The sequence below is a fragment of the Sycon ciliatum genome, chromosome 1 (assembly GCF_964019385.1).
Source record: "Sycon ciliatum chromosome 1, ocSycCili1.1, whole genome shotgun sequence".
Classification (NCBI taxonomy): domain Eukaryota; kingdom Metazoa; phylum Porifera; class Calcarea; order Leucosolenida; family Sycettidae; genus Sycon; species Sycon ciliatum.
In genome coordinates this window covers 9400477-9423092 of record NC_088643.1, presented here as the reverse complement: position 1 = coordinate 9423092, position 22616 = coordinate 9400477, and the positions used below count along the sequence as shown (strand labels likewise).

The following is a 22616-nucleotide window of genomic DNA, read 5'->3' as shown; positions in this document are numbered from 1 at the left end:
CACTGCTCGTTTCAGCCATCCCCAGTGCAATCTTGCGGACAGCCGCGCTCTGTTTGTTGATCTCGGTGGCCTGGGCAAGTAACTGACGACCCTCGCACCTGGGATCTTGCAGACGGTCGCAGGCTACACGCAGGGCGTACAGTGGCTCGGACAACGGGCTCTCACCGCAGGACAGCAAAGCACACTAGTGATGGGAGAAAGAGAGAGATGGAAAGGTGAGTAGAAGAAGAAATAAAGCAATCACACCAGCAGGGAAAGCAAGGTTTTTCAAACAATCAATTATCCGATAAGGGAGCATCTCATAAGTTCGCATTTATTTTGCAAACGTAACGCATTTCGAATAGACTTTACCCCCCCCCCCCCCCCTACCTCCCCCCTCTATTCGAAAGTTTTATCGCACATTTTCTGTGTTTATCTACTGTACACATCCATGCCCCATGCTATGCTATGCTTATGTACATGATTGTACATGTACATGTATATGAATGTTTTGCTAGAGCGGTCGTGAATGGCATACAGTAGTACCGCATTTACTGAGTACAAAGTACAATCAATGACATGTACACGCAAATAAGCATAGTTCCTCCACAACAACTGTACTGCTGTAATTTCAGGTACAAGGTTTGATCAGGCTGGTGTGACATTTGACACCTCTGAGTAGCCTGCATGCATGCAGTACAAGGGTTAGCTGATCTGCAAACACAGGTAGATCTCCACCTAAACACACTCATTTGCTGCAGGGATCTAGCACGGTAGTACAGTAGATTGTACAGTTCCAGAAAATGTGCGAACAGTCATTTTTCTATTCGAAATGGCCGCTACCCCCCTACCCCCGTTTCGAAATGCGTTACGTTTAGAAACAAAATGCGAACTTATGAGATGCTCCCTAAAGAGAACTGCTACGTATTCCAGTGAGGTAAGCGTTATGCACAGATACACACAGACACACACACAAACACACACACACACACACACAAATGCACACAGACACACAAAAACGCACACAGACACACAAACACACACACACACACAAACACACACACACACACATTAAATGTTCAAGGAACACGAGGAAAAGCCATACCTGAGCAGCTGCTCTCACTGCCGCACTGACATCCTTGCCAAACTGAGGTGCAGCACTTTGCACACGCTCTAGCTCCTCATTCCTCAGACTGCTTGTCATCGTAGTCAGTGCTGTGTTGAGCGCCTGCAACAACCACAACACGGACACGCATGCACAAGTGCACATACATACACAAACACATAAATCCGTTGATCCCCGAGCTGCAAAGAGTGCTCAATGTCAGAGACAGAGCTTAGCACATAGCAGACTTAGCGGAGGACGTTCAGGTTGGTTGTAACTCCGCTGAGTCTCTGTACTTCGCTGAGTCTGCTATGTACACAAACACATAGGTACAAGTACACATAAATACACACGTACAAACGCATACACACACCCTTCTTCAACATTCTATTCTACTTGCCCATCGCTGAAAGGATGACAGCGAACGAGCTATGTTAGACATTGCAAACGTGCGCTTCGAGTCACTGTTTACTGATAACCTCTTGCCAAACAGCCAGACAACGATCGGACTACATTGACAAGATGCGCCACGAGTACATGTTTTGGCCAGCAGGTTCCCTTATCAATACAGTCCGTTCTTGTGCAAAACAAAACAGCCGTGCAAGGCTACGCCACATCTCCTTGTATACAAAGGTTCCCTCATCAATACGGACCACTAAAAGTTAGGCCACATCTGATTGTGTACAAAACAGAAACAACTAAAGACAAGGAACACTCAATACACAGTATAGTACACTCCTGTCAGGTTTAGCAAACTGGCTGTGAGCCTGCCTACAAAACGGACAACAGAAAGAATGTTTCCTTGTGATTTGGACTTATACCATGAACATGGTGTGACAATCCAGATAGCAGAGCAATGGGTACTACTGTGTGCATGTGGACGATGCGCACGGTGTGTCAATGAAATTGTATGACAGTGGACAATGGGTACCGTGTGGCAATGGAACTGCATGGCAGCCTGCCTTCTGTGAAACTCACCATGGCCTTGTCCTTGACAATACGCTCGCACGTGAAGTAGTCGTCGGACGACAGAGGCTTACCAGTCAACGCTAGGTAACCGCTGGCATCCTGCACACACACACACACACACACACACACATACAAGAACGTGTGCACACACGAACGCACACACATTACGTTAGGGGCTATCCATAATTATCGATCTTTTCACAAAAACTACACACTTTCGTTTATGGGTGGGTGAATTGCGGCCAATTGTGTTGGGGAAAACCCCTTTTGTAGCATGGCCCGTGTAACACTATGACTCGCAACAATGCACCATGCAAGTACGACAAGTTCACGCAGACACTGTACTCTACTCTACTCTACGGCGGCTACCTGGACGGCCCTCTCGGCGGCTTCGCACTCCTTCTGCCCCGGCCGACTGGCCAGCGCCAAGCCGAGAAGTGAGTTCATAGTGTCCGTGACGTCCCTGCACAGCAATCACAGAAGGTGCAGAGAAGGCACAACAAGAGCTTAGCCTTTTAAGACTGAAAAAACTACACTACGATACTATAGCTGAACCCAGTGATTAAAACTCTCCAGAAGGACATTTTTTCCATTTCGGGGGTGGGGCAAGACTGAATGTTTCTTTCTTTATGTGAGATGATCGCGGAAGGCGCAGGGAGAAAGCACAAGAGCTGAAGACTGACATCACTACACTACACTACAATACCACAGTAGTGCCGGACGCCGAAGAATGGAGCGCCAAAGAACGAACAGACTAGAATTTTACCGAGCACAGCGTACCGATGCAATGTATACACGGTGACTCGCCTGTGCATAGAATATGGTACATGAAAATCTGAATGATCTAGGCTACGACACTCCCCCCCCCCCCCCCCCCCCCCCCCCAGTTCTTCGGCGACCGACAGTACTACAAGCAGCTGCCACACATGATGTGCGTGACGCTCAACTCACCTGGCAGCATCCGTCAGCGACGACATGAGACTCTTCGAATCCAAGTCTCCAACCATGAACCTCTTGCTGGCCTCGAGCAAGCGGGCGGCGGCTGACGATACGCCCTGCGCGTGAGCCATCAGTCTGGAGTTCTCGCTCTGCAGCACAAAAAGCATTGTACAAACCACGCCAACAAACCGTATAGCAACCAACAGAACATGGCAGAGCGTTAAATTCAACGTTGTGAACAAAACTCCTTGAAAAATCTCTCAGTTGCCACAAGCAGACCAGACGGTAAGAGCTACAGCTTAAACATTCCTCACGTGCATGGCGTGCTACTCTCGTGTACATTGAAATCCAATGGGATGACCGGGGGCCGGCGCCCTTACTGCGTTTAGCGCGTACATGCACTGCAGTTCATGTACACACTGTAAAACAAAATGGGGCCAGCTGTGGACTCACATTGCCAGCATCGTCGACTGCCTTGGCTGCATTCAGCATGCTCAGGAAGTCATCCGCCAGACGCTGCGCGGCCTCGGCCAAGCTCATGTCACCTGTTCGAGCGGCCTCCAGCAGGTTGGCAACAGCCTCGTTGAGGCCGGCAGCACGGTCGCTGAAGTTGCTCTGCGCTTCCTGGAACGAGCGCACCACCTGTGTAGAATATAACGTACGAGCACACACACACACACAAGTACATGTACGCACACACACACACGCACACACACACACACACACACACACACACACACACGCACGTACATGTACGCACGCAAAGACAGGGCGCAGAAAAGGGATTGCCACGACTCCATTTTCCGGCGTCTCGGTGTATATAGCGGAGCACAATACTAGCACAGTGTAAATTCAACAACGACCACCGTAATGCCCACGCTACATTCCAAGCAGATATGCAGCAGGTGCATCTGGGGACAGAACTGTTAGTATTAGTAGTATTTATTTTATTTACCATCGGATGCCTCAACAGTGATATACACAACTCTTAAGAGGGCCGATAACGGGATAAGTGAAAAGGAAAAACTGTTTCGTCCTTTGTACTTACATCGCTAACCACTGCCGCGTTGCTGATGCGCTCAATATCGGCATCCATACGACGGACGTGAGGCAACAGGCCAAGAATATTTGCCAGCGCTTCCTGCACTGCTTTCGCCGCCTGCACAGAAAAAATGCGTGTGTTTGTGTGTGTACACATACAAACACACATGCACACGCACGCGCGCACACACACACGCGCACACACACGCGCACACACACAGTCAATCAAATTTCTGAAGCGGATGGTGAAAACTAGCGAGTGCCAAGCTGTGGTCATGGGCTGCAGGGAAAGGGACAAACGCCGTTTGTGGCTGCTTTTCCCTATGTAATTTATCATATCTACTGCTTGTACAGTATGGGTTCTATTGCCATGAAACTCAGAGTTACAGCAAAACGTTTTTGCCACCACTTTGAACTTGTGTCACGGGCTCCCCTTCTTGGGTTGAGCACTTTTGCAAGCCAACAGCATCTCCACTGTGCAATAATAGAAGTATTAAAAAAATAGTAGAAGTGATAATAATAAATCACGGTTTGTGTGAAACTCGGCTGCAGGCTGAGTTTTCCGCATCCGTAGGAACGCCACCACCACCCCCAAGAATCCTAATAGTCTACTGCTGGATCAAACTCACAGCCACCAGATTTCTGTTGCCGTCCTGACCGCCCGCTCCAGTCACCGAGTCCCGTGCCGCCTGCAGGAGTCCGACGGACGTCGAGAGCGCACTCACCACCGACGTCAGCAGAAGCTTCTGGCCAGGGCGGTCCGACGGGCAGCCTCCCGCCACGTCTCGGCTGCTCTCGACCAACTCTGTCAGCGCTTCGGCTACAGACTGGGCCGCCTGGCCCGTCAATACGTCGTCTCTCTGCAGGCACAGGCAAAGGTGGAAATCAACACAGCACATGCGCACACAGACACAGACACACACATACACACACAGACACACACACACAAACCGAGACACAAACGACATAGTTATAAAAGCTGTGAGACTGATAACAGAACACACTTAGCTAACACAGTGTACATTGAAGACTCCCCTGCATTGCCACAATACATGTATCAACACTATGTGCAGATCAGGTGATGTGCACGTACACCCTGGACAAGACTAAACAATTTGCTAAATGATGTACAAGACCATTGTGCCCGACAGAAAAAGCCTCACCTTGGCCGCAGCGCCAACAAGACCTGCCATAGTGGCGCCCACGGAGCGTGCATCCTCGGTCAGTTGCACCGTGGCCCCCTGCAGGGTTTTATTGCTTGCTCGCTGCCAGTCGTCACGAGCGATCATCTCCACGTCTTCATTGACCAGCTCAGCGAGGTCATTGACAGTTTCCTGGTGATGAGCACAACCAGCAAGCAAAGGACCAGCGATCAGCACAGCATTGTAATCAGAAAAAAAGACATTTGCACGGCAGAACAAGAACTGTGCTACAGCATTAAACAGCTGAAGTGCTGGGCAAACATTCAACCTGCCTGAAGCTTTACTGTAGGGCAATTTGAATTCCATAGAAACGCGGCAGACCGAATACAACCCTCAAGAGACTCAGAACAAAACAAGTTGAAACAACACCATAAGTAACAGGATGTGTGTTTGTGTTGCTTTTAGTTCGAACACCTACAGTACTGCCGGGCGCCGAAGAACGACCAGGCTAGAATGTCACCAAGCATGGCATACCAATGTATATACGGCGACTCACCTGTTTATAGATTGTAACACATGAAAATAAGAACAGCCTAGGCCAGGAGGCTACCCCCCCCCCAGTTCTTCGGCGACCAACAGTACTGTACATCACTTACAACAGCTGCGTCCAAGTTGAGCAAGCCACCGGCCTCGGAGAAGGCGTTGATGGCCGCCTTCAGCTCGGCGAGCGCCACCACCACACCCTTCAGTACCGCTAGCAGATCAGATGCCAAGTCGTCGCGTTGCACGATGGCGTGCGTTGTCTTTGCCAGGACAAGCAGCTGTGAACAAAAGGCAAAATATGCGCAACAAATGCAACTAATGCAGCAAAAACTAGTGTAAGTCTGCCACAAGCAACTACTTTGTAATAGATCAAGAAGGTTACATGGACATACATCGCCCGTTGCATGGCCAACCAAGCACGCATACCCCACCACGTGGCCATATAGAATGTTATGTAGTACCAAGGTACTTATACTTACTCACTGTTAAACTGGTCACATGGGAGAGGGGAGAGAGATCCAAACGGTACAAAGGTACACACTGATGCACGCACGCACACACCGCAATGCAGCAGAGCTACTTGTAACAACAAACCCACCTCGGTACCCGGCTGCAGCAAACCCGGCGCCGTCGTCAGCAAGCGCAGCTGAGCCTGCGCCCGCTCTGGGTTGTACTGCAGGTTCTTCAAGGCCGTGCCGAGAGCTCCAACCTCGTCGTCCACGCTGCCGCACACCCGCTGGAGGTCCTCCTTTCGGTGCTCGTTGTCAATGTCTTCCACCACGGCGGATGATGTCACCGTCAGCTGTGTGGAGGTGGCGCAGGCCCGCCTGGCTGCCGCCTCCAATCGGGCTAGAAGCTATCGCAGAAGAGTGACCAGAGACACAACACACCATGATTCAATCCAGTACCGGAGCACAGAGACCATTCCATACACTGTACTTTGATATGCGCAGCGTGGATGTACAGTGATACTTCAGCATAGTGTACATGTACATCAGATGGGCATACAAATCAGTACTCCATACAGCCGAGGTGCTGTGTGTCTGGAAAGGAGTGACAGTCCCCAGAAAAGTACTCTATATCCGATGCAAAGAGAAAGGAGTTTCTTCTATCCGCGGTGCTTTATACTGGAGATGCACTGTACATGTGTAGAGATGCACAAAGACTAAACCACATTTTTGTCCGGAGATGACACATGACAGTGTGTGAAACCATCGAAATACATCATACAACGCATGCAAAAACTTACCAGCCGTCGGTAATCATCACCGACAGCAGCCCAGACGGCTTCCTTCAGATCCTCAATGCCCTCGTGCAGCGTGTCCTCACTGGCCGGAGACCCGGGATTCTTGTTGTTCAGCTTGGCGGCCTCCACCAGGCGAGTAGTGGCCTCGGTCAGCAGCCGTGCGCTGTCCATTAACCGCTGACTGTCGTCGGGATCATTCAGACCCCTGGCCTGGTCGCGAAGGCTGCTGACCAAGCGGGACGCGGCTCGGCCAGCCGTGCCCATCTGCGTGTTCACAAGAGATGGACAGACGGAGCATACATGCGTGAGCATCCAGCGGAAAAAAGCAAGTAGCTCATCGGTCAAACACGTGTGTCTGGAAAGATCCACGCACAGTGATTAGTGCATCTTGAGCGCCCACTAATGCTGACAGAATTGACCCAACCGCATGGCACATTACATATTTAGATGATAGTAACACGCAATCTGCGGACGAAACTGTTTCGATAGAAGCAGATAGACTCGCCGTCATCCAGCGAAGGACAGATCTTGATAGACATTTTAAAGAGCTTGCAAAAAAACCAGCAAGCAGCAGCCTAAAAGTCCAGCCAATAACAGCAGAGCTTCTCTGGTACAACATGTACTTACATAACGTAAAGTGGCGTCTAAAAGCCAGTCGTACTCCAGAAGAAGCCGATGTGAGGGATGGACTTCTATTCAAAAATCAGGTATTTCTATGTCTAGCACCACTAAAACCAGGCTATGTGCCACAAGTGTATCTTGAACATCAGGCTAGCATTCAAAACAGGCTTCAATAATGAGATGTGAGGGATAGGCTTCTATTCAAAAAATCAGGTATTTCTATGTCTAGCAACACTTAAGTCGGGCTTATGTGCCACAAGTGTATCTTGAACATCAGGCTTGTATTCAAAACAGGCTTCAATAGGAGACAGGCTGCTTTTATACAAGACACAACAGTATATGAACATGCAGTGCACTTGTACACGCACACGGCGATGTTACTCACATCCTCGATAACCGCTGGTGTGCTCACGCTGCCCTTCAGCTGGTCCAGAGCGGTGAGAATGGCCTCGCACAGCTCAGCGTTGGTGCTGCGCCACGCCGAGCGCGGCCCCTCGTTCAGCTTGGCCACGTAGGCCTCCACCGCGTGGTCGACGGCGCCCGACTTGTGGCCGATGCGATCCAGCACGTGAGAGTCGTAGCTGGCGTTCTCCGACGTGCCGACGGCCGTCGCGGCCGCCTTCTTCACGCGAGTGGCGGCCTCCAGGAGTTGCGACTTGGCGCTCTCCTCGGGTAGATGTATCGCCAACACCTGCGCAGCCAGCCAGGGGTTACACACATACGCAAAATGAGATGCGTAACAGCATTGTCAAGCGGATGTACAGTCAACCTGGTGAATAACGACCTCGGGTTTAACAACAACTCGCAAATATCGACACAATCTTCAGACCTGGAGAACATTAGACTGCATACTTTTAACCTCAAGAATAAAGAAAACTCACTGCAAAAAAATATCATGCCCAATCGGGTGTCCTTATTCGAAAGGTTGACCTGTATTGCTCTCTCTCTCTCTCTCTCTCTCTCTCTCTCTCTCTCTCTCTCTCTCTCTCTCTCTCTCTCTCTCTCTCTCTCTCTCTCTCTCTCTCTCTCTCTTTCTCTCTCTCTCTCTCTCTCTCTCTCTCTCTCTCTCTCTCTTTACCTCCACACAGCGCTAAGTTACACATGGAGACTAGTTGAACATTTCCCAAAACAAAACACACCATAAACACACTTCACAACATGCAAATGGATCAATCCAACGTTGGAGTGAGTGAACGTGCCAGCAAAGCAATACGTCATGCATGCAAATAACGATTAATACTACCTGATCAATAATCACGCAGGGCACTGTTGACAAACGTGGAACAAGAAAGAATCCAGGATTGGCTGCGGAAGAGCAGTCTAGTGCCAATACCCGGCCAGGCACTACTACGTGATCAAGAACAGACAAGTCAATCTGGTATTTTAAAAACACAATGCCTCACCCGTGTGCACGACACCAGCTCCGTTCCAGACGTGGTGGATGCAATGGCAGTTTTGCCTACTTCCTCCTTCAGCACGGTGTCCTCACACTCGGCCGCAACCACTTTGACCTCGTCACCGAGAACACGCGATGCCTGCGCCACTTGGTAAGCAAGAGCCAGCAGTTCATCCTGCACGTCGCATGCACCACGTGCGCGCACACACAGACACACACACGCACGCGCACACACACGCACGCGCGCACACACACACACACACACACACACACGCATGCATGCAAGTCGTACACATGAACACGATGAAGTTGTCCCATGACTGTCGTAAAATACTGCTCCTTCAATGAATGGCTCTGCGATTCCGTGCGTGTATACATGTAGCTGAGGTCTAGGACAAAACCTGGTTACACAAGAGCATAAATGGTCTCCTTGCAAGCAGACAGCAGGCCTACCTGATAAGCTTGCTCTGGACACAGCTCACTGAACAAGCCGAGGAGATTGCCCGCCGCTACACCAAGCTCGTTGACACTCTGAAGCAGCTGGCTGCGCTCCTGCAGTGCAAAGCAAAATCAGCCCAGAGGCAAGAGCAGAGAGTGTGAGTCGCCGAAAAAAAAAACACTGGCAGTAGAACTGCATTGCAATACAGTGCACAACATGACACAGGTCAGGTACGGATAAGTAAGAAGAGTTCTGATCAATAGGATTCCTCCGGTCCTGGGCCAGTCCAGGGACATCTCCAACGCTCAACCCGCTTCAGCATGCACTATACATCGAGACAGGAAAAGAGGCTGTACAGGTCCTGCATGCGCACAGCATTCTACAACACAATTTATAGAAAAAGTGAAGCAGTCCTGCCCTGCCGTACCATATCGTTCTCAGGCAGGGCTGTGTTCAGCATGTTGGTGGTGGAGAGCATCAGATTGCGGCAAGCATCCAGCATCTTCTCCCTCAGGTTGAGGTCATCCGGCAGGTGATGCGCCATGATCTTGGCCGTTTCTAGCAGGCGTTCCAAGCTAGAAGATCTACGAGAAGATGTGCATAGTAGCAAAGAAAGAACAAAGCACACTCTTTCTTTCCACCGCAAGCAGCACAAGCTCACAAGTGCCAGCATGAAGAATTATGAGTTGTTGACCTATACATACATGTACATGTACATCAGCTTCAAACACACGTGCACTGTGTGAGTTTGACCATCGGAACGGTAAACGCTTAGAAAAGAGTGCCCTAGGTAACTATGAACAACTTAGGTCAAATTCATCATCACCGACATCATCAATGACATCATCAATTGCTTTCGGCTTGTTCAGCAATGTATGACACTACCCTTTGCGAGTTCAGACACTTTCTTTTCTATTTAGAAATATCCAACACCAGAGCTGCATCGACCGGCCCTGTTTATGTGGACATAGGTACAGTCAGACCTCGCTTATCCGGCCCTCTTTTATCCGGATCCCTCGCCATCCGGAAGAACATAGCTGGGTACAGATCTACAGCATACGTGGTGCATCCTACATAACCGGTGTTCGGTTATCCGGTTCCCTCGCCTATCCGGACATTTTTGTGGAAAACGGATGTTTGCGGTTAAGCGAGGTCTGACTGTAGTTTGATGGCAATGTAAGTTCCGGGACAAAGTCCCGTGCCACCAAACATGGTTAGACATTCGACCTACACTCACAACAGCTTACATTGTGTTGACAGCCTGCTCAACTCCCACGAAGTTCACATCAACAGGATCCACTGTACGCACAGACGACACAACAGACAACACCAGGGCCATGCTGCATCAGAGAGCACCTGCTTAGAAGCATTTAAAGTCATTGCCATGCAAACAAGACCTTCGGTAAATGTGAGGCAATGATGTGAACGTAGCAGAGGAAAGAAATGTCCTCAGTTGAAAACACTTGAGCTGATAATTTTTGTAAGTCTCATCTTTGGCGAAGCGGGGCTGCAGGTTAGTGCGGAAGCCATCACCATATACATGTATGCATGGAATCACATTCATAATCATCCCAAGACTGCTTTGGTGCCTGGACAGAGCGAGATGCAGTGGACAGCAGGAGACTAGCGGGCTACCCGATGTGCACGGAGCCTGCGTAAGCTGCCAGAGATCAACGACTATTTGGCACGATTGTCCCTGCTCAACGTCAACTTGGCACGCAAGTTTATAAGCATGCACACCTGCTTCCAGACACTCACAGCAATCTCCGGGAGAAAAACCCCAACGACACAATGGGTTATCCTAACACAGTGGCAGGGGCGACGGAAGGTATTCGACATTGGTGCGGCCTCTGAACAATCTTGGATCGGGCCACTCACCTGATGTCAGGAGAACAAGCTGTGCCGTGGCCGACGCAATGTTCGACACCAGAGTTAGAAACTGCTGACGGTGTACAGCAAACTTGCCATCATGCCATGCAGCCATATCCTATCATAACACACATACACACATACACACACACACAGATACGGTACACTCTCCACAGCACCTGAGAAAACGATCAATAGCCATGCCCTGATGTGCTTGCCGTATGGGCATGTTAGGCGTCGGACTGATTCGATTCTACAGGCTACAACTGTCACTGAACTATTGCAATAAATAAAGACTCTGGCAGTGTTGCATCCAACGTGAAGTCCAGTGAACATGCAGAATGCATACACAACGCAGCACGAGATACAGGAGGATTTCTGGGTGTCTGGCGGCTCAATATACTGCGGAGGTATAGAGGTTATACAGTTACACCATCAGTTCAGATGCTTTGGCGAAGTCACGGCACAGCGTTACACTGGCACTAGCGCTAGCGACTCACGCTGTATACATACCGCCCATAAGCGAATCCACTAACTCACGCTGCACACTTAGCACCCATCGGGGACTCCACTGACTCACACTGCACACTTAGCACCCATAAGCGACTCCACTGAGAAATCATCCGCATACCTTCTACACCGCAGTACTGGGTAATCTAATTTCAGAAGTTTTAGGTGCTCAAAATTTTCGGTATGGGAGCAAAACGCCTGGTAGAATAATTGTGAAATTACAGTAGTTCTCAATAGTACACACCATGTCATCAGCGAGGGCACGATCCTCCAGTACACGCTGGATTTCGGGCAGGAAGGAGCCGATCTGCGTCATGACGGAGTGGATAGCGTTGGATAAGCTATTCTCCTCCGGGGACAACACACGGCCGGCATTGGGGCCCTGGAATGTCGAACAGACAGACAGGCAACACAAACATGCACGGCCGTTTGAAGATTGCCACCTGGCATGAAACTATTAGTAACGACAATCCAGACACGTGTGGTACTCTGTGACTCGTGTGTTACTGCTCTGCTTCTGCATTGAGCACTCTATCGAACCGGAGGACTCCGCTCTCTGCACATGATTGTATAATATTATAGGTCTACCCTCGTTAGTAGACAACTTCGCGGGTTTCAATTTTCGTCTTATAATCAGTATCATCTACTGTCCGGACTTGCCTGTACATGTACGACTGTGAAATCTGTTTCAGGCGTCATCAGGGGATTTCGGATTGTTGTCTACTAATGAGGGCTGTCTTGTAACCAATGTCGTACTAACGGGGTCCCTAGCAAGATTGCAAAGTCTGTAAAGACACATCATAAAGCACTACAGCCAGAATAGTGGGCCAACGGTGATGTTCATAAAAGTTTCACACCGGAAAAAGGTTGTACAGACCAGCTCGACAGCGGACAGCATGCAAATGTGGACTGCACCTAATTCAGATAAAAGCAAGAAGATTTAGTAGAAAACACGGAAAACGTGGGGAAGTACGTACCGACAGGTGATGAAGTGGAGATGACTGATTGGCCAGCGAACCTTGGTTGGGTCCTGCACCATTAGCATACTCAACCACAGTAGCACTGTAGCAAACCACAGTACAACAGGACACATCAAACCAGCCACTATTATCATAGCGTCTACACACCAACTGGTTCAACAGAACTACATGTATACCGTAAGCTGCCAACATTCCCCATGATTGCACAATGAAATCTGCCCCTGACATGTAGCCTCTAGTAAGTATAGACTGTGTGGTGTGTGCACACACAATTTCATCATGATGTCATTGTGATGTTATTGTGATGTCATCCGTACATGTTTTCTCGACAAAACAGGTGCTTTCGGGAGTTTTCACGTCCTAGAGATCTAAAAACAGTACGGCACCCATTTCGTCCAACAGTAGGCAAGTTGTACACATTTCATCATTGTGCATGTGCATATTCTGTTACACTCCAGCCGCACTACGAGCACACCCGAGGCTGATAATGACTGCACACCAGACACACAACCCCAAAATGAAATTCCTCAAGAAAACCCCTCATGAAATCCAACCTACTTTCACCCTATGCAGGTGGATTCTGCAATGCCAATACACCTGCAACAACTACGGCTAACACAGTCATCTTCATTCTGAAACCACCTAGGCTGTGAACAAGAGGATTGAGAGCATGCACAGGTGTATGCTGAGCACAAGGCTTACTGGCCAGGCAAGATGGACATCGCCGACACGACCTCGCTGGACTCGTCATCCATCAGCGGATTCTCACTCTCGTGGGTCTGTGCACGCATTGGCAAAACAAACGTCACACACCAAAACAACATCATCACCTACAGCTCCCGATGGTGCGTTTGAATTCATCAACAGAAGTCAGAGCATGCATTACTCTAGCATGGACAGAATTACTTCAGCATCCATGCCAATGAGCTGCTCGAACGCAAGCCCATCAAATGACACCAAGTGGGGAGCGCACAAACGTACACACCCCTCCATTGCACACAGATCAATTATGTGTTTAGTCAAAGTTTCCAGTTAATAATAATAATAATAATAATGACAGTTCGCATTTCACTCATTGCATGAGGTCAACGCATCTGTTAACAATTTCGAGCCAAGCAGCTCTATCAGAAGCAGATTGCACAGCATCCAGAAGCGACAGATTAATGCATTGTAAGTCTTTCTTGACAACGTCGATCCATCTCAGACGTGGCCGTCCTCGGGGTCGTCGTATGTCTGTTGTGTTGATCGACATTAGGAGGGCTTGGAAAGAGGACGATTCTTCGCCTTCCCTCACTACATGGCCGAACCACACCATGGTTTCCAGTTAGAACACATCAAAATACTAGTGTTGTATCTCGAGAACACTGGCGCTCCACACAAACCCTACCTTCTTGATGATGATATCAATGTATCCGCCGATCAGTTGCGACATCGTTTCGCCTTCCAGTGTTTGCACAGAGTACACGCCATCCGCATGCTCTCCAAAATTCTGCAGCAAACGAAAACACAACAAAATAGGATACTTAAAACCGTTGCTCCAGATACTAGATAGATGGCCTCTCCACACATATATCTGAGTCCACTGGATGTGTCTGGTCTGCTCAGTGTCTGCTCTAGGATTTCCAACCAACCGGGTACACGTGTACATGGCACAACTCTTGCAATCGGGTCAGTCCCGGGTACATTCAAGTGCGGCTGTTGTACATCACGGAGTTTTAGGACTCCCTGATGGAGTCCCAACCTGACCCGGTGTTCTTTGTCCAAGTGGATCCTAGTACCCCCACCCCCACCGGGTCGCTGACCCGGCTCTGGAGTAGACACTGCTGCTGACTAAGATGATACGGTCTCTCAACACAGGTGACCACCCATCTGCAGCAGTTGGTGAAGGAAGGATTGAGCTACCATCATTACACAGTTGAAGAATCATGTGCTGCCAAGGATGGAGAGCGAGTGCACGCGCCGTAACTTACTATCATCACAACACTCGTGCTACAACCTTACCAGAGTGAAGGCCTTCGTAGATGCGGCCCAGTCCTTTAGCTTGGTCAATGGCCAGACTTTCAGAATCTGCACAGTGGAGAGAGACAGAGTCAAGGTCACATGACAACGAAGAGAACGTATCACTGACCTCGCACAGTTACCCCAAAACCACCACCAGACATATCGGTAACAGTGGACCCGAACACACACACACACACACGCACATGCCAAAGTCACAGAGAGAAACCAACCTTTTTTGTTTTCTCGTCAACACGCATGATGGAGTCGCGGGCAATTCCCAGAAGACGCGGCACAAGACGATTCTTGCCGGGCTGCTTTTCCTGTATCAGAACAAACAGCGTAGAATGGTGGCAGGGTTATTGTGGGGAAGAACTCAGGGCGCTTGCTACAGGTCAACATCACCTTGCCCCGGGTACATTTCTTCGCACATTGCGTGTGTGTGTGTGTGTGTGTGTGTGTGTGTGTGTGTGTGTGCGTGCGTGCACGTGAAACTATCTCAAAAATCGATTTACTACAAACATAGCTAGCCGTGGTTTCTCCACCGGGGACACCATGTTCACGATGGACAACGCTAAGGACCCCGGACCAGCGCTGTTCGAGTGAGGCTAGGTCAATCACCATGTGACTACGCTATGCCCACTGTCTGTCTATCAACGGCGAGGTCCGAACTGAACCCCGACCCGGAAGAGTTTCAATCCATGCCACCTATGCGTGGGCTGTCGACAACCTAACTGGACCCTGACCGCCATGTGGCTCAAGCCACCACGGCACCAGCCGTCATAACGAGTGGTACTAGTCCTTCTGGTGCCTGCGAGGAGCAGATTCTCGAATGGCACGACGAGGGGTGAAGGAAGCGGTAACTGTTAAAGGAGATCCAAGCCCATGATATAATTGTGTCTCACCCCTGGTGCCAATCTGCAAGTCAAACAAGTCGGCCAAGTGGCACGTTGATCTACGGGCAGCCGACCAGGCCGTCCGCAGACCGGGTGGCCTCTTCGAATTAGTGAATGCTGCCCCCATGTGTCAGTTTACAACATTCTTCCTTTAGAGTGCAGTCAGGCTTGTATAAATATGAAGGGTGTATGAACAATCCACAGCAAATAAGGAGCTTTTAAAACCTACCTTCACCAGGAAGAAGCTCACGCCAAACGTCTTCAGTGAGCGGAACAGGTCCACATAGCGGAACCGCGCGTTGTGCTCGGAGAGTCCAGTCAGCTTGGAGTACTCATCGATGACGTGCTGCTCGATGCCACGCACCTTGCGGTAATCTGACGGCAGAAGGTCTTTGATACTGGACGGGCAAAAGGAAGAAATAAACAAGCCAATACCATGATACTCTGAACTGGTTGACACTCAATACAAACAAAACAGCACTTGTTTCCAAGCCGTGCACTCCATCCAACGCTGCCAACCAAAAAAGCTGATGCGCCACTATGAAAACCTGGCCCAAGCCTGCTTTGCAGCCCCACAGTGGACGTTTTTTTAGGTTTTCAGGCAGATGAAGGAATGCTATGGCACACGGATTCAGCGATTTCACAACTGCATGCACGATGCCAGATAACCCCCAATCTGCAGGGCATGTAACACAAGATCATAACTTTACAGAAGCACATGTGACAAGTGAACCCAGAGGGGATCCCCCACTCTACTTTGATTCATTCGCTACGAGGCCTAGGTAAGCATCTGTAGGAGTCCACTGTACCAGGCAATAAAATGGCACATTAGTGCCAATACTTGTTGAGTAAAGTATACACCATGGATATCCTCCAGCCTTGCGGCTATGCCCGCGGCCAGCACAGGCAACAAAGTGGTGACAGCTCACTTACTAGGAATGAAAGCTTTTCACTTTGGTGGCGTCGTAGTTGCCGAACTGCTCTTGGGCATGGATAGCAGCAAACTGGAAGCACGTGGAAAATACACACACAGATTACACAGAGCACATGGGCAAATGTAAAGGCATGCAATGCACACACACACACACGCACACGCACACACACACACACACACACACACACACACACACACACACACACACACACACATATGCAAACACAAACACACAAAGCATATGAAACCAACGCAAAAACTTGACACTGGCTGAGGAAAAACACACCACCAGTACCAGAATCTGATAAGAAAGCAAGAATGTAATCATACCGAAATCCAGCACAGGCACAACACATACTAGCATCCACCAAGAACCACAGCCCTCTAGCCTAACAAGACACTCATCTGCACTGTTTGAAGACAAGAAAATGGCTGTGTATGTGTAATAACTTAGTGCGGACATGTCCTGAACTCACCGACACAGCTTCTTCTTCTGTCACAGGATGGGTGCCATGGATGATGGAGTCACGAGCCTGGAAGACCAAGGAAAGCATATACAGAAGAACGTTTTCTTCACAGACATTGGTGTGTACCTATGTAGACCGGAGATACTGTAGCTACACTCAAGAAAAGATCAAGCTTTAAGTTCATCACAAGCAACATTTTTCGAAATCTTCCTGAAATGCTTTCGATACTTTCTCATCAGGTGGAATACAGGCACAAACAACCTGAACAAGCACAGTGAGTTTCATACAGCAGAGACGTGACATCGCCATTGCCGAGCCACCGCGCTCACAGCAGAGACTGCTGTGTGCGTTTTCGTTGTTGTTATTGTGAGAGTGGACCACAAAGACGTTTCCTTACCTCGGCGAAAATGAGATTCAGATGGACTGGATCATTTCGGTCAATGTTGGAATCTCCCCAGAACTTGACACGAAGTGTCAATATCATATCTTCTGATACGCCTTGTTCGCTGAGCGACTTGTCATGGTTGATCCAGTTGACGCCGTCCTCCGTGTGCAAGATGCTGCGCAGCTTCTCCATCTTCTTGGAGTTGCGAAACGACATGCTCTCTCGCCGCGACATGGTGCGGAACTTGTCCTCGTCGTTGTCCTCCATCACGAGCGAGTACGACTCCCAGTTGCTGATGCCCACACGCTCGCAGATCTGCTGTATGATAGTGTTCACCGGGGCTGCATCGTTGGCCATGATCATCTTCACAGAGCTGTCCTTCATCTTGACCCGCAACGGTCGCGTCTTCTTGCGGTACTCGATCGTCGACATGGGTCGAATCATCTTGTAATAGCTCAGTATCCGCTCGTCGTCCAGCCAGACGCCCCTCTGGGACCCCGGCACGTCCGTGATGTGGATGCCATAGTCGTTCGCTAGTAGTAAACAAGCACATAAATAAACACAACTCATATTCCAAGTAGCAGCAAGCTACAGTGGCAAGCCCTACTACGGATGTACGTACCCCGGTACATCCGTGATGTGGATGCCATAATAATTCGCTATTAAAAAATAGTAAACAAGCACAAAAATAAACACAACCCAATTTCCAAGTGGCAGCAAGCTTCAGTGGCAGAATCCTTCTCCGGTTGCACGTATACTGCCACCTGGGACATCAGTCTACCCCCAGTGATGAACTGGAAGCTGCATTCATGGATCGCGCTTTCCCAGCGTCACTCATCCAACGTGTTGCCAATGACAAATTCGGCTATCACGACTCAAACCCATAATTATGTCAAGTTGCACACTCAGGTCAATGTGCATGCTCCTCATCGTTTCCTTATGTTTCTAGTAATGAATGCCAGATGCACAATAGGAATACGCTAACATCATGTTGCAAACATTATTTATGCCGGGGTTTGGAGTTTTTGCTCTCGCATCCCCATGAGTCCCTGGTGTACTTTTCTTTGCATCAATATTTCTTTTGCAGTTTTCTGCTATCCTCGGAGAAATCCTTTCCAAGTTTGGCGAAGCTATTTAAAGATGGATATAAATTTTGTGATGACATCACCACAGTTTGGATGACATCACCACATTGTGCTTTTTGATACGGTGCACTGGGGAATGCGAGTGGTGTTTCTGTAGGTCACACCTTCAAGCTAGTGAAGTCCTTGTGTTCGATATTCCAGGCTCCCTGGTGCTATTCTGTGCTTGGAGGTTCTGTACGTAGCATGCATTGTGCAGAAAATGCACCAGTGTTCCCAAACTTTACTTTCCGATCAGGCCCATTTAACTTCTACAATTTTATTTTATTTTAGTCTGGACGTTCTTTTGCAGTATTTTCTATTCTTTCAGTGCCTGATGGTATTATACAACAGAAATAGCGCTCATATGGCGATGGTTTCTGTGACGCATTGGAGCAAAGGGCACACCCTGCTCCAATGCTTACTTCCTAGATGGATGCATGAAATGGACGCTTTTTTTCAACATGTCCGTGCTCACGCTTGTGTGTGTGTGTGTGTGTGTGTGTGTGTGTGTGTGTGTGTGTGTGTGTGTGTGTGTGTGTGTGTGTGTGTGTGTGTGTGTGTGTGTGTATGTATGTTCATTTCATTTTATTCTATTCATTTCCAAAGTCGAATACAGATGAATACCACGGAATCTCAAGGGTAGCTTGTGTGCACGTGTGTGCATATGTGTGTATTTCTGTGTGTGTGTGTGTGTGTGTGTGTGTGTGTGTGTGCGTGCGTGCGTGCGTGTGTGTGTGTGAGCATGTGTTTGTATGTGGCAAGGCTGCACAGTGTGCAACAATCGAGTAGACACTTTGCTACATGTGTTTTGCACCCATTGCCATCTAGTGCTGGACATGGTGTAGCAACCAATAATCTCCCAAGGTTCAAAGTTCACAGTGCGACCTTTCACCTGTACCCTGCTATCTACTTTGGGTCGTGGATGCCGAATATACTGTGCACCTTTCGAGTAAAAAAACGAACATTGCACAAATATTGGCTATCATTGGCAAAGATTCCTGGGTGAATTGATGATTGCACTTTGCAATATTGTGCAATTCGTTGTGGCTCTGCTCTCTGTTCTCGTGTAGATCATCTACGCGTATTATGACCTGCTCTTCGTCGCAAAGCCACAAAATAACGTCACAACCAACGAATGGTTTAGTTCTGCAGTGCAGCTGTGCATCGTAGAACCGACAGGCGAGATCGTGGATCAAAGGAGGTGCAAACGACGTTACGTGCGACAGTAATCTAACGAAGTCGCTCATGCCTCATGGACAACACAAGGACCTCCGTGATCCAGCGGTCCAACCCCGGACACGGTACAGCATACGATACAATGCTGCACTAGCTACACATGCGAAATCCAGAGGATCCGCAGGATGAAAAACTTCTAAAATGCCCCTGGCCTGGTGCTGAATCGAGGTTCGGGCGATAAGCGATAAGCGCGAGCGAGAGGCAAGGATCATTCAAACCAGGACGACTATGACTTGTGTGAGACCAACACAGTCAGTTGAGCTCTGCATCCACTGTCATTGATACCTGGTGAAGCGAGACTACAGACTACAGCCTACTTAGTAGTACAGGCTGCAAACTGCTAGCTGTGCTTGTAGACTAGAGTCCGGACAGAGCGAGAAGAATCCGACGAGCTTTTAGTACCACACTGGGACTATAAAACATTCCGTCAAAATGAGTAAATCCCAAAGGTGCTCACGAGTCGTAGTCACGAAAGCAATGATGTGTTTCCCACGTTCAAACAACCGTCACTGCTCACTGGTTGCCTTTACCCGAGTATTCTGTATGGGTTACTCACATGATCGAAGGGCTTCAACCTCCGGATTATTATCACGGATAAGTCGACAGGCATCGCCGACGGTGCCTTCCAAATTGAACTGGAAAGGACAACGTGAAGATAAACAACACGGGCGTAAATAGACCGCGGTGGAAACAATTTCCAAATGCACGAAAGAATTTTTGAAAAGCGACAGGCCGGAGACACGGCCCGGTGTCCAGAGCCGGCCATCTGCTTTCCTTCCGCACTACATGCATAGGCCATGCACACCGAACAGGCTGCAAACGAAACGCCGGGCGGCAGAGTAGTTCTTACCCGAAGCGTCCTGCTCTGGACGGTCGGGATAGCAGGAAACTCCACGCGCAGAGGGATCGACATAGCGGCGCAGGGCTCACTACGCCGCGAGCACGACACTCGCGCCTCGAGTGAGTAGGGAGGCAGAGAAGAAGCAACAGCTAGCTACGACCACGAATACTAGTACCGTACAAGCACCACCGTTTGAGAGACGATTCCAGGGAACGAAGCAAACACAGAACAACAAAAACTTTTATCGTTTTCCTCCTTTCCACACACGGCGAGCGGCCAGCTAGACGTGGCACAAGTACAGCCACGGGAGAACTACGAACGATTTCTATCACTTCATGTCACCGACTCAAAAATCCAAAACTGGATCCCCGATCTCAGCCGTACCGTTGGAAATGCACTACCCAGCACTGACCACGGCATGTACCAGCACTCGTCCTGAGTCCTGACTTGGCTGTATCCTATGTATGTAGCCTTTTTGTAGGTGCCTGGCCGTGTTGCGTGTAAAATCAGTACTACCGCCCGGTACATCATGTAGACTCAACGTGACGGCGACCGCATACCGCTCTACACGGTATGTCATGTATGTGCACTGGTGCCGTGGTGGTGTCTGGATCCGCGCACCCAAAAAAATACTTTGGTCAAAACAGCGGAATCAAGTGGATACCGTGCTAATGCGTGCGTCGACACTGTACTACGGTACGGGTAGATCGACGACAGTCGGATGCCGATTGATAGACATCCCACGGTGCCTGTCATCTGGTCCCCTAGCACTACTGCCCTAACCCTAGCCTAGCGGCCCTGTGTCCATCTACACTTCACTTCAATCCATCTACACTTCACTTCAATCCATCTACACTTCACTTCAATCTTCCAAATCCAAGCTTCACAGTCTTGACTTCACTGAATCAGCCACGAACGACGCGTCGACGGGATCGCGGGAGTGCACACTCGTGCTAACTGTGGCTCAATACTCGACTCCAACTACACACTTCGCAGTCATAGTCTAAAAAATTAATAATTGACTAAAACTTAGAAGTAAACGTGTTGCTGTTGTGTGTAATGGCTGACGAGGGACTGGGTAGCAGCGATACCAGTAGTCGGAAGAAGAGCTCATGGAGGAGGGGAAAAAAGAGGAACATCAACTCAACTGTTTGCATGCCATGCGGCTACAGCGGAACGACGTGGTACACTCGACTCGCGCATGGCTGGCAAGTGAAATGACTGTGTTACCGGTAGATCGACCGTGAAACTCAGATGTCCTTCCTGATCTAGCGCCAAGAACTCATCATGATTCACCGCGTGTATATCCACGCACTCATCTGTTGACCATGTTGACACTGACAACTTTATGAGAATTTCAGGAGTGTTGCCTTGGTACATCCGTCAATGGTCAAGCCGACAGCCAAGGAAAGTAGAAGTAAACAGTCATGATCGAGGGAAGATGTAGCAAAATAATGACTACACTGAGCTAGCTCCTTGCCTTCGCATGATTCTACAAATGTAGCGCTGACCTTCTACTAGACTATACTGTTCTAGCGTTCACAAAAACATTGATGGTGGGCAGCCACCAAGAGCCAAAACTGAAGTCCATTCACTCCAACAGATTGACCGGTAAGCCGCCGCCGTTGTGGGGTCCATTGTTTGCACAGTGACCAGGTGACTCAGTACAAGTAAGTCCTGTGAGCAGGGAGTCATACATAGGGTATACGACTCCGTGGTATGGAGTAACAACAAGTAAGTACGTAAGTCATTGTAGTTGTAGTCAGGCCACGATGTAAGGAGTTGTAACAGACAGTGCTAAGAGTAAGAGTGGGTGATGTTGAATGATGAACGAACCAAGATCTGGGCCGAGGAGCAATCGTTGAAGCCGAATGAAGGGCCATGGCCGGCACTCGCTGTGCCTGTACCATGTGTACTGTGGTCACGAAGAGCACAGAGCTAGAGATAGACAGAAGT

General features: G+C 49.2%; 1 protein-coding gene across 1 annotated transcript in view; it reads right to left on the bottom strand.

Moving 5' to 3' along the window:
- Positions 1-21076, bottom strand: part of LOC135812346 (talin-like) — a gene marked incomplete at its 3' end in the record, with an annotated part of 22332 nt that extends 1256 nt beyond the window's left edge. Inside the window, 30 exon segments of the mRNA XM_065325726.1 lie at positions 1-184; positions 1085-1207; positions 2063-2152; positions 2423-2516; positions 3005-3141; positions 3446-3634; positions 4041-4151; positions 4663-4893; positions 5197-5367; positions 5832-5996; positions 6317-6574; positions 6968-7228; positions 7971-8276; positions 8989-9156; positions 9435-9533; positions 9848-10004; positions 10668-10719; positions 11299-11407; positions 12044-12181; positions 12777-12861; positions 13482-13558; positions 14167-14268; positions 14781-14846; positions 15011-15100; positions 15903-16071; positions 16607-16677; positions 17084-17140; positions 17472-17992; positions 20376-20454; positions 20670-21076. The exon segment at positions 1-184 is cut by the window's left edge and continues 80 nt beyond it. Of these exon segments, the coding sequence (XP_065181798.1) occupies positions 1-184; positions 1085-1207; positions 2063-2152; positions 2423-2516; positions 3005-3141; positions 3446-3634; positions 4041-4151; positions 4663-4893; positions 5197-5367; positions 5832-5996; positions 6317-6574; positions 6968-7228; positions 7971-8276; positions 8989-9156; positions 9435-9533; positions 9848-10004; positions 10668-10719; positions 11299-11407; positions 12044-12181; positions 12777-12861; positions 13482-13558; positions 14167-14268; positions 14781-14846; positions 15011-15100; positions 15903-16071; positions 16607-16677; positions 17084-17140; positions 17472-17992; positions 20376-20454; positions 20670-20732 (4423 nt within the window).
- Between the last annotated feature and the right edge of the window lie 1540 nt (positions 21077-22616).